At 32.5% G+C, this 13884-nt stretch overlaps 1 protein-coding gene across 9 annotated transcripts in view; it reads right to left on the bottom strand.

Annotated features, from left to right (window-relative positions):
• Positions 1-2018: 2018 nt before the first annotated feature.
• The window catches only part of LOC121373962 (C-Jun-amino-terminal kinase-interacting protein 4-like), a 109541-nt gene continuing 97675 nt past the window's right edge, over positions 2019-13884 (bottom strand). For 6 of the 9 annotated variants that reach the window (XM_041500819.1, XM_041500818.1, XM_041500816.1 and 3 more), the window contains 3 exons: positions 12255-12278; positions 10519-10662; positions 2019-7851 (listed from right to left, as the gene is read on the bottom strand). In XM_041500819.1, coding sequence (XP_041356753.1) covers positions 7733-7851; positions 10519-10662; positions 12255-12278 — 287 coding nt within the window. In that variant the 3' untranslated portion in view covers positions 2019-7732. The remainder of the gene's footprint in view (positions 7852-10518; positions 10663-12254; positions 12279-13884) is intronic. The other 3 variants (XM_041500817.1, XM_041500815.1, XM_041500814.1) reach the window with 1 other exon arrangement.

The raw sequence follows: 13884 nt of genomic DNA on the forward strand, positions 1-13884 counted from the left end.
TTCAGATCACTTGTATTCTTATTAATACTTTTTACATTTGCTTCCAACGTGTTCACCTTTGTTGTTAAAGAAGCAAGTGGTGACTGTACATCGTCTATCATTTTTGCATAAATTTTTATATGCGATAATCTGGTATCCATTTTTCTCATTAACATAACCACATGTTCAGTTGTGAACTTAACAGGATTATCAACTCCATCACCGTATATTACCTCCCGCGTGTTACCACGAACCGTGGACAATTCCTCGTTTGTGGCCATTGTTACATGCATATATTCTTCGACTATTTCTTGTACATATCAAACATTACCAGTTTGTATTGTAATATTTACACAAATATATTCATGTGCGGACTTACATATAAGTAATGTGCGGCGTAAATATAAGTAATGTGTAATTAAATTGGGGATGACCGTAATGACTAGGATGTTATTCTGCTTGGAATTGAAGCATTTTAATGGCATCGAGGCTAATGACAAAATAACCTTGATATTACAATACACCAATTACCATTCATTTGCTGTCCAACCTGTTTGTTTTTGTATTGTCGGACCATGAAAACATTGTTCATGTCATATTACTACTATTAGATGTTATTAGGTGTAGTTATACATATATTATGGAATAAAATTAGGTTTTCGGTAATGGTAGTCTTTAATTTCCAACAACACAATATTCACAGTATCCACCAGAGGCATTTTTGAAATATTGCTTCCCTTTGATTTTTTTTTTTTTTTTTTTTTTTTTACTTTAAGAAAAAAAGCCCCGGGCTATACCTTTCACAAGCTACATCGATGATGGTTATTAAACTGAATTAAAAAAAATTCACATGGCATCTAATAATTATCCTGGGAAGATTGTTTTTAAAATTTTGATTAGCGACATTTCTGATCAATTAAAAATTGATTACAACTACTGTTTAATGTTTTAAAATTTGCGTAAAATTTGCGTAGCGAATCTGGACGCAATACTGAACAAAATGTTCCCCGTTAGGCCAAAATTTGTTTTATAATAAGTCGGTCTCTGTCAGACCAAAGTTAGAGAATTGATGCAGCGATGCGGCTTCTTCTTCTTCTTTTTTTAAAGCATATTTGATACCGAAATAAGGGGCATATTTAAATTAAAATCAGAATGCACGATGGCGTTTTGGCTCCAAATGTGGTTTTTACATCTTAACATGAAAAGCCAGGCAAAAATCAACGTCATAACGCGAGAAATTAAAAAAATAGATGTTGACGCGCGAGGGTCAAAATCGACGCGCGCTGATCAGAAACGTCTTTTGATTGGCCTTATCCCACAACCATGTTACCAATTTGTAGTTACTTGTGTCTGAAATGTCTCAATGGCTAATAGTACAATCATTCAACAAAAAACTAACCTCCAGTTGATGAAAGACACAACCCTTATTTCAGCCAGCAATCAAATAGCTGGCATTGAATATATCAAATGCTTTGGTAAGTACTGTCTTGTCTGGAATTGTGTATAGAAATGCTCTCTCGTTAGTTTGGGAAGCAGGTTTGTTCCAACACTAAACTGTCACACTTATCAAATATCGGACACCTAATAGCTGCCAATTAAACTGTCCTAGAGTATCGACCATTCCAATATTGCTCTTATGGTTGTCTACTTTGTGCCAGTTAATGATATTGGCTCGAAAATCGATTAAATGTTTTGAAAAGCATATTTTAACATTAATTTTATCATCATCTGAAGTGGTTCATTCATATGCGGTCATTTGAAACCCCCTCCCTATATACTAGTATATATATATATATGTATGTATGTGTGTGTGTGTGTGTGTGTGTGTGTGTGTGTGTGTGTGTGTGTGTGTGTGTGTGTGTGTGTGTGTGTGTGTGTGTGTGTGTATGCATGAATGTTATGTTCATGTAGTTGTATATTATGCATACGTGTATGTGAATGTTATATATGTTTGTATGCATGTGAATATATCAGGTATAACAAACTGGATTTTTTTTTAGGCAATTCAGGTAAATAAAAACAGATGACAAAACACGTGCAAATTTAAATCTGAGTTTATCCAAAGATATTAATACATATAGACAGACACCAGATATACACATACACTGTGGGACAGCAGTTTACATATATCCTCCTAGACTGATCAACCACTCACAGGCCAACAGTATATTTTACAACACTCACAGCCAGTGATATCAATTGTTTTAAATGTAATATGCATATACCACATACACATAATAACCATGTTTATGTTGAAAACCATACAACTAACAGGTATTGGGTAACAAATCATAGGTTTGACAATGTATTCAGTAAGTTTCTTATCCTGGTACCTGGTCACTGTGACATATACTGTTATTCCCACAAAGGTTACACAAAAAAAGAAGACGAAAAAGCCTAGGAAGTTTAACACTGCACAGCCAGATGAGGTTTTATTGATTGTGTGTTTTTTCTGGTATTCATGTACCATATTACACAAAGAAAGCATTTGTAAACCAGCCAATACTTGTGTACTTAATAGACCTGATATTGACTCCAGAGCCAAAATAATCATGCTGGTTAGTAAAGACCCCTCTCCATCCTTCCTAGGAAACTGGTTTTTCAATCCCAGTGACCCACCATTTGACAAATACTGATTTGGATGAGCACAAACATAAAACCGTTTATACAGCAACCATTAATACCAGAACACAGAACACTCTTTAGCAGTTACATGTATTTTATTTATGTAACAGTTGAGTCAATTTCAGCTGATGGGATTTGAACTATGATGGAGCATTTGGGCAAAAACTTCAGTGTTTTCCCAACTGAGCTAATAGCAAGAAGCATGTTAATCAAGCATGTTTAAACACTACTACACATGTATTGCCAAGTAATTTAAAAAAAAAAGAAAAAAAAAAGGGAAATTAGAAACTGAGATGAAATCTGAAAATCCTTGCAGACAAAAAAATTATGTTGCATAGTTTATCTTTACAACTCAGAGGCAGATCCGGGGGGGGGGGGGGGGGGGGGGGGGGAGAGAGAGAGAACCAGGGCACCCATCCCTGCAAATGTCTCTCTTTTTTCCATTAGGATGATGTTTTCACGAGTTGCCAATTTTTTCCCGTAATATCCCAAAATATTTCCTGGATCCACCCCTGCAAGTACCAAACAAAACATTCCTGCTGCCGTTTTAAATTTATTAACAGATAGTGGCATATAATGATGGCGCATATGTGTCTGTGTACATGTGTGATATATAAAATAACGGGTACAAATGTTCTTCCTCAACAGTCTTTCATTAATAGTTTAAACTTCATGTTTCAATAGTTTCTACCGATCTGTTCTGGGAGATTTCATCAGTATATGAATGTACCTTTCTTAATTGGCTAGGCTATAGGGTTTACAATCGACAGGTAGAGTGTATATCCATTTACTAGCTCCAACCCAAAGTGAGTACATTCACTGCTACACTTAATTCACTTCAAGTTATTTTCGTGCTTATATCCAATTAAGGTTCAAGCACGCTGTCCTGGGTACACACCTCAGCTATCTGGGCTGTCTGTCCAGGACAGTGAGTTAGTTGTTAGTAAGAGAGAAGAGGGTGTAGTGGTCTTACACCTACCCACTGAGTTGTTAAAACTCACTCTGGGTGGGAGCCGGTACTGGGCTGCGAACCCTGTGCTTACCAGTCTCATGTCCAAAGGCTTAAACACGACACCACTGAGACCGGTTAAACAAAATGGGATGGTACGGTTTATATCCATGTACTAGCCTCAACCCAAAGTGAGTATAACCTGCTTCACTTAATGGGTAGGAACAGTTTATATCCATGTATCAAATCCAGCCCAGAGTGAGTATACCCTGCTTCATTTAATGGGCTGGTATAAAGTACATGTTCCATGACTAGTACATGTACACCAAAGATCTACATATATGTTATTCTGGCTGAGAAAAATGCACATTAAGAGTTCTCTTCTTGTTAACTGACATTTTCATATTAACTCATTAATATTTATCCCAGTGTTCCATGACTAGTACATATATACCAAAGATCTCTGTTATTCTGGCTGTAAGACAAATGCACATTAAGAGCTCTCTGCTCGTTAACTAAGAATGTTATATTAACTCATTAATATTTATCCCAAGTAGACCCAGGTAGCTGAAATTAAACTGTGTATATTGTATGTTTGTAAATGATGTATCTATCTCATAAAGACAAGAAAATGTATTAAAACTATAATATAAACCAATAAAATACAAAACAATCAGTTTTAATTCTAACCAAAAATCCTCAAATTCTTCATTATATCAAAATGGTTTTATTACAACTATTATTGCATGCACCTGGTGTAATTGAGAAAAAACTAATTCCCGCAAACAAAAAAAAAGAAGAAAAAAAAGGATAACAATTATGCTTGTATGAAAATTAACATATTAAATAAACGGTCTATAATAAGTCATATTTCAATACATGATAACAAAGTTACATATTGTACACGTATAAAAAGACATTAAACCAATTAAAAATAATATTTACATAACTATAAGGTAACAAATAATAATAAAACTAGATTTTCAACAGGATAAAGCATTAACATAAGCAAACAAAGATATATACAAATGTATATAGTACATACAGAACACAATTTTTTATATATTTATTGAAAGAACTATAGGGAAAGACTACAAAATAATTATGAGCTTTGATTATTTATAATTTTTAGGCAATAACTGAAATCAATCTTTAGGAAGCAACAGGCAAAGGCTGCGGTATGTACTATTCCATATGTGGTGAATCTGAATGAACAAATCAGTTTAACAAATAAAATCAATGAACATTAACTGGTAACTATGCAACCAGAATATCTGTTAAGCCAAATTTATAAATGTTATGCACAGCAAATCAACTAAATGTAATACTTGCTAAACAAGTGATAATACATTAGAATATGTATCTAAAAATGTTGCAACAATAATTTTAAAAATACCACTAATAAATTAACAGTAATTATTACATTCCAATGACTTCAAACTTGTCATAATAATCAAATGCAACATAAATGCACAATAGACTAGAGTAGCATACCCAAAAGTTGAGATTCAATAAATAAGTCTCAGCATTCTACTTTAGTGTTCTTGTTCACATTTACTGGCATACACAGTATCTTTAATATTATATATAATTGTCATTAATGCTTGGTTAAATGCTCATTCACTATGATCTATATTCCAAAGCAGAATGTTAAAAACACAAAGAGAGAAATGACAAGCTCTCTACATGCATTAAAATATGATGTACATTTCTCTTATTAAGCTAATAGCAGTTATGAGCTTAGAGGACAAATGTTTAAATTGGACATACACATAAACTGATGGTCACGGCATACAGTTTAGTATTCTTTTCAAGACAAACGGGGGGGGGGGGGGGGGGGGGGGAGAGAGAGAGAGAGAGAGAGAGAGAGAAAAGAACGAAGTATATATTAGATATTATATTAGTTACAATATCAATGTAGTTCAGTGACTAGTCCCACAGAGAAAAGAAAATCCACTTGTATACCATCAATATTATATTAAAATCTTTGGAAGCATTTACAACAGCCACATCCTGCTTTAATTAATAACATAGCATAGATACAAGTATATACAAGCTGTACAGTAAGGGTAGAATTAAAAAAAGTTGAACTGCTATCTAAAAACATATTACTCTTACACATACCAACACATATCTTTGTGCTGTCAAATGAATACACTTTCTTTTACATGTATATTCAAAAAATAAATAGCATAATACATCTTAATTTGTTTAGCATACAGTGTCATGTTTACATGTAAAATGTTAATAGTGAACTTTTCTATAAGGTATAATATATACATTATGGTTTATTATGCTAGAATATTTCCAGTCTCAAAAATGTATGTTAGCAATCAATATTCTTCGAACCTTGAAAGATTTTTATGGTGCTCCTGGTAACAATATTGACCGGGTGTGTAGAATACAGTACTTCGCATATTTTCTCCATATTTACATGGCTATTTTCATAACTCCCATTAAATTTTTATGGGCAAAATTTAAAAAAATCAAAGATAGATTTTGATATAAAGATGTCTAGATGAAATTTCATAAAAACTAAATATGTTATTAAATAAACTCATTCAAAAACAAGTGTATGATTGTGTCTTAAGCACAAGTAATTTCATAAAATACTCATAAAAACCAAAAACAAATTATTCATGGCATCAATGACTTGTTACATGCAAGCCAGGAAGATCGAATTCATTGTGTGTTCACTGTGCTTATTTGCATAAACACTGATCATTAAATACATTGTACAATGTAACATAAAAAAGCAATACCAGTGTGGCTTTAGCCACAATTTGTATCTGAAAGTGATACATTCTACATTATGTTACATTGGAATCAGAACATCAATACACTATTGTTTTTAATTAAATAAAACGTTATCAAACTGTTTCAAATTATGTACCTAATTCATCAGGTAAAAACATTATTTTCATTCATAAACTCTTTTTAATATTTTATGGTTGCCACAGTAACTAAAATGGCTGTTGAAAACTTTAAGATACTGATTAAAATATACCACAAAATAGTATTTATTTTCTGTTCATTATATAGTTTATATTTAAAATATATATTTTTTAATATAATGTATATTGTTAATTTAATTTTAAAATTTTATATACATATTGTCAAAACCATTTATATATTTATACTACATGTATTACATCCTGGTCTACACCATGAATTTTTTTATTTTATAGAAGGTATGTGCTGTTTTAAAAACATATGTCATATTGCCAAGACCAGCAGTTCTGATCTAGTTACGCAAAGAAGCAAGACAACACATTTATCCTATTTACAAAAAATATACTAAAAAGTGATCATAGTTTTCTTTAATTTGGATTTCTTAATTAATTACATTACTGTAACAAAATGTCATAGGTACTTATTCAAATATTGAACACCATTGTAAGCAATTGCACATCAGACAGTATGTAAAATTAAATGCTCTTATCTGATCCATCTGGATTTTTGGACCCCTAGTATTGAAAGCCATAATTTTAAGCCATCATTCAATAATGTCCATCTCTCAGAAATATTTTTTTCAAGATTTAAATGTTTTCTATGATACTTAAGTTAAGAGGTGAAAAATTAAAATTTCAACATTGATTAATTTTGGCAAAGCTATTTCCAAGTTTACACTCCAACCAAAAACTTTTAAAACAAATAATAATTTTCATTCCATGATCTCAGACAAAATAAACATTGAGGAACTAAAGAACATACAATCATTGTTAACACCCTGGGAATAACAGTCATTGTTAACACCCTTGGAATAACAATCATTGTTAACACCCTGGGAATAACAATCCAAATTAGTTTTTTTTTTTTCTTTTTTTTTTGTCTCTTTCTTAGATGGAAGATGGAATACGTGATAGTATTTCTGATGGATCTTTATTATTAATGAGATCAGTCTGGTATCAGATATAGTGGTTTGTTGTCTAATAATTAAATCACTACAGACATTGCTGCAGATAAGCATACAATGCCCTTTGCAAGCAAATGTGCCATAACAACCGACACTACAGAAACAAACTAGCTCATCCATTTTCAGAAAACGTTGTGGACAACTTGACCAACTGTTGTGGACAAGAGTGAAAATACCAGCTTCCTGGTGTCAGAGTGAAGTTGCCACAACGTGCTGTGATTGACCCTGTTTCAAAGTGAACTCTGGCGGGAGACCATACAAGTCTACTCTTGTGTGATCACCTGCCATACGATGAGATGGCTTCTGTCAGCTTTGTTCAGTGAGGCTTTCTTTTCTTCCGCTTCCACGTCAATGACTTCCTCATCTTCACCATCACCGTCGCCTGGACAACAACAATAAGAAATATAACTTACAAGTCAAAACATCTTTCATAACAACTACAACAGAAATGGGAATAAAAAAGAAAAAAAAAGAACTTCAAGTCAAAACATCTTTCACAACTACAACAACAGAAAAAACAACAATAAGAAAATAACCTCGTCAAAATATTCTTCACAATAACAACAATAAGAAAATAACTTTGAAGTCAAAAAATCTTTCAGAACAAGTTCAACAGAAAAAAAAAAAAACATGAAAAATAACTTCCAAGTCAAAATATCTTTCAGGACAACTACAACAACAGAAAGAAAAAAAAACCAATGAGGAAAAATAGCCTAAGTCAAAACATCCTTGATAATATCAACAATACTGAAATAACTTCAAATCAACACATCTATCAATATTAACAACTGAAATAACTTCAAATCAACACATCTATCAATATTAACAACTGAACAAATAAGAATAAGAAAATACCTCCAAGTGTTATATAAATAAAGGAACACATGATCCATAAATTGAGGAGAAACCAGCTGTTATCACAAAGGCTATTATTTTATATCAACAGCAAGGAATACTTTATATGCACTTTCCCAAAGATTAGCCTTTGATATGAAGGATTTGAGGATTCACTGAAGACTATTCACCCTATGATATACTAATACTACAATCAACTGTCTCCCTCCAAAGCAACTATAAACTATAAACTTGCTAACATACAGTTGACAGCGGACAATTCATTCATTTATTCACATAACTTATTTTGGTGCTTATTTCCAATTAAGGTTTAAGCATGCTGTCCTGGGCACACACCTCAGCTATTTGGGTTGTCTGTTCAGGACAGTGGGTTAGTTGTTAGTGGTTAGTGGTTAGTGATAGAGATGAGGGTGTAGTAGTCTTACACCTACCCATTGAAGTGGTAAAAATCGCTCTGGGTGGGAGCCGGTACTGGGCTGCGAACCCTGTACCTACCAGCCGTATGTCCAATGGCTTAACCACAACACCGCCGAGGGCAGCAGTAGACAGTTGAAAAGTGCATATAAAAGATTCCTTGCTGCCAATCAGTAGGAGCTGCATGTCTGAACCAAGGTTGAATAACAAGGATGTTAAACCACTATTCTGATTCCTGTCCTGGACGGAAGACCTGGCAATAGTCAGAACTTGTGCCCATGGCAAGTGTGCGCTATAACAGCTTGCTCTGAATGTGCATGTTAAACCCCCCGAACTGAACTAACTATCTCAATTGTGAATGGGTAGGAACAGCCCACGTGGTGGGGCATATGTGATTAATCTCTCATCTGAGAAAAAAAGTCATGTCACCGAGTTCAATAACCATGGTAGAGTGTTTGAATTTTAATTGTATGAAAATAAATTATAATGTCACCATCATCAATAATAACTCAAACATACAAAATGTCACAGCAATCTGTATTTTTATGAGATGGGGATGTAACTATCATAGCTAGTGTTGGGAATTGATTGGACTTTCATCATTGATCATCGGTTAGAATTATACAAACATCATAAGGATTTGAATTTGAAGGACCATGCACCTATTGTCATGTTCACTGGAATCTAGACCCTACAGACCGACCGTGCATCAAGCGAGCGCCTTACCACTGGGCTACGTTCCGCCCCTATGAACACATGAAAACAAACTCCAAACCCAACATATTTACCTCAATTCCAGCATCTAAACAGGGGGAACAATTAGTTAACATTTTCCACACACAATTGATTATGGATTTTTATAATCGATCATCACATCGACAGAGCTAAAGTGATTGTTTTAAAAATTATAATCAATCAGTGGAACATCACTAATCATAACATAATTACTGTTTCTGAGGCCAATTTATTATACACAGGAAACATGACATTAAATTCATATTCCTTCAGGTGACATTAAATTTATCACTGGAAATCTTTTAAGACTTTTTTTTTCTAAACAAATGTCATGGTTGGTGTGAATTGAATAAATTACAAGTTTCACAGAATACTACCACTGAAAACCTTGTACTGGTACACAATATTTTTTCTTTCTTTCTCACAAATGTCAAGAATTGAAGATATTACAGCGAACTAATCCAGATGCAGTGGTTTTGTAAACTAATTGTTACAGTCCCTGTGGATCCATTAACACACAGGACATTGACACTACATTTATCACTGGAAATCTTTTACAGATCTTCTTCATTTTTTAAAATACTTTTTCTCTTATAAATGTCAAGGGTAAAGAGAAATAGATCATAAAAGTTTTATAGCAAGCCGATCCGGAAGTCATCACAGAAAGTGAAATAGATCATAAATGTTTTACAAAATACCAATCTGGAAGTCAACACAGAAAGAGAAATAGAGAAATAGATCAAAAACATTTCACAGCATACCGAACCTGAAGTCAACACAGAAAGTGAAATAGATAATAAATATTTGACAGCATATCGATCCTGAAGTCAACACAGAAAGTGAAATAGATAATAAACGTTTCACAGTATACCGATCCTGAAGTCAACACAGAAAGTGAAATAGATAATAAAAGTTTCACAGCATACCGATCCTGAAGTCAACACAGAAAGTGAAATAGTCTTAATAGATAATAAATATTTGACAGCATACTGATCCTGAAGTCAACACAGAAAGAGAAATAGATAATAAATATTTGACAGCATACCGATCCTGAAGTCAACATAGCCTTCACCACCAGACAGGACGAGCTTGGTGTTACTCTGTGGGGCAGGAACCGCCTCCTGTCGAGTTTTCATCACCTTGCTCGTGTCATCATCACTCGCAGCACTCATTCCCTTTCTCGGAAACCCTGGAAATAATTATAATTTAACATCAATTATAGATGCATTGATCGTTCTTATTTCACTGTAATAATTAATACAAATTAGTTTTATATTGCTAAGAATATTCACTGGATGATATGAATACTAGCTATATATCTGAACAGACAATCTTTATTATTACTGTCACCTAATAATAAAATATAATAATTAAAAAAAAAACTGGTCTCTAAAACAGCTGGCTGCTTAATACAGGTCAGTATTTACTGGGCTAGATGGTTTAGAGAATGGTTCAATGACAGGTGACTGTTTAAAAGAAGTGGCTGATAATGTGGTTGCTCGAATAGGTTAAGAGTATCACATCTCCTGATATTTATTTGCCAATTAATATGGAAAATATACGAATGAGTTTAGTAAAACAGAAAGAATACAAATATAAAAATTTTTTTTTAAATACAAGTAATTGTATTAACACAGGATAAATATTAATATTAATATTAAGAACAGTTTCATTGACACAAATACATGTTTTAATGTGTAAGATATACATGTAAAAGTTCAGTTTACTAAAACAAAAGTATTAACATTTAACAATTAAGTATGGTTTCATTATCCCAGAAAGAACATTTTCATAAAGACAAAAATAATTATTGTGGTACATTGTAGTTAGATGTGCTCTATGAACACTTTACAATAGTTTTAAAAAATTCTCAAATAATATACACATATATTATACAGCTGGTGCTATATGATTTTGTAACAATTGGCAACTAATGTATATCATTTGATATTTATTTCATCAACAAACAAAATTATAAATGGCTCCATTTACAATAGGATCATACACTTACTATTTGTTTGAAAACAGTATCACCATCTGTGGCATAAAAATGGTCTTATTACTTTCAGTATTCAAGATATGCATATCTAAGTGATGTAATGCAAATTGTTATAGCATTAAGACCATATCTAGGCTGGATTAGATTATGTATGTGAGATGTCAAAATATCACTAAGTCTAGTAGGAGGCTTTCACCATGGTTCACTTAACTAAAGTCAAAGCATGAAGCAAAGCATTTTAATAACTGTCAACATATTTCTAGTATTATTTTTTTTCTGAGAAAATGGTTAAAACTTATTTGACATTAGATACTTGAACCAAACTAGAATATTTTATAGAATGCCTGAAATTTGGATAATATGAAATACAATGTTAATGGTGCACTGTGTAATTAACTACATATAATAATGCCGTGTATGAATGTGGTATGGCAACTTACTAATACCATATATTGAACTATTAAAATAAAGTTGTCAGTCAAATGTCTTCTAAATATTAATATTAATACATGTAGTTGCATTGATCAAATAGTATTAACAGTGCAAATTGAAAAAGGAATTAACATACTAGAGAATGAAACATGAAAGAGAAAAAATACATTACTTTATTTTTTTCTTTAAATATTAATACTTGCATTGAAGATTTGTTAAAAGTGCAAACAGGAAACAAACTGCTTGTTATTGTAGGAAAATATAACATTACATATATAATTAGCAAGCAGATTATTTGATTCTAGCTGTATTTGTTTCAGCATTTTTACATCTAAACTAAAATGGAGTACCTGATGGTTCAGTGCCAAAATCACCTTGAAATAAGAAACAAAAGACAATATATTCAGTACAGTAATTCAGGACCAGTGCAAGAGTTTGGCACCCAAGGTGAACCATTTGATCTATACCATCTAGTTATTATTGGTGTGTGATGTCAATACAAAATATTAACCTTGTTACCAAAGTCTGTCAACGGTAATCTCTTGTAATCTAGCTTTATTGCAACTTTCTTCATGCATTTCTTTCTACTATCAAACAAAATAATCTCTTAAAACATTCCTAAACATTTTACTCAGGCTTTTCAGCTAAAAGCTTTAAATTGTTCCATCAGACTGAAGAATTTAAAGAATTCAAAGAATTCTTGAGAATTCACATGGCTGACTATGTTTGATTGCATGATGAAATTAAAGTGTAAATCTTGGAACTCTTCAAAATTCACATGATTGATTTGAATTGTCTGCACAAGATTTTCGAGAATTCTCTGGAGCTCTTAAAAAGGCACACATAATGATGGTTTGTCTCTGTGATGACTTTCAAGTACCGTAAGCCTTGGAGCTTTTAAAGACTGACACAATTAATTCAGCTTTACTTTGAGACTTTCTCATAATAATCAGAATGTCATTGATTGTAGCTAGAAAACCAGATAGTGTTTAAGACAGGAACTGAGTGATACATATGCTGGTCTTTGGAATATTTCTTCTAGTATGAATTCTGCTGACATTTTGCATTGTCCCATATTTAAAGGGAGTTCAAAATATATGGTGCAGTAAATTATGTATATGATTTAGACTACTAACGCCTCCATCAGATATTTTTATGGTTTGGTGAAACTGACAAGCTAAGTAAATTAGATCATCTTGAATGCTTCTGTTGCCACTGCACAACATAACATTCTGTGATTTTTATGTACATTTGTATTCTTATAAGAATTAAATAATTACAATTATGTATATTTGTACCCCAGTAAGTGATGATAACTTCTGGACATAAAATATTCCAGCTGCAATGTACTTTCATTATGATTGAAATACTGGATTGTGATTATTTGTTCTATTCAAACATTAGGGTTGGTTAGAATTAGGGTTAGTTTTAGACAAAGAATAAATATTCTGAACTACTTTATAATCTCGGATATAACAAGCAGGGGATCATATTTCCAGACATACTTAATATACTACAACATATTCTGTATGATCTTTGTCAAACCTGTTTCATAACTGTACTGCTACAAATAGCAAACTTGTTTCATTAAATTATTTCATAGCGAGCACAAAGCATGTGTAATAATTAGGCTCCATATATATGTGCCAAGATGATAAGATTCTCACCGGGTTGTTTATACGATCTTTGGGATTGTCATTTAATCCAGGTTTTAAGTAATGAACTTATTAAATCCTAATTGATGTTACATTTGGGTAATATATTTTCACATTAAATTCATCAAAAAGTTCATCAACGTGTTACCCGGTAGCCTACTTTTTCTTTTTTTCCTTCTTTTTTAAAATATTTGTTACCCCAGATCACAATAGTAGTGTCGGTAGCCTACTTGATTCGCCTCTATTTTGTTACATTTCCTTGATTAAGATAAAATTGCTTTTGGTTACTTTTTAAAACAAATTCTGCCAAATCATTAACACTGAT

This window comes from Gigantopelta aegis, chromosome 6 (assembly GCF_016097555.1).
Source record: "Gigantopelta aegis isolate Gae_Host chromosome 6, Gae_host_genome, whole genome shotgun sequence".
Lineage (NCBI taxonomy): Eukaryota > Metazoa > Mollusca > Gastropoda > Neomphalida > Peltospiridae > Gigantopelta > Gigantopelta aegis.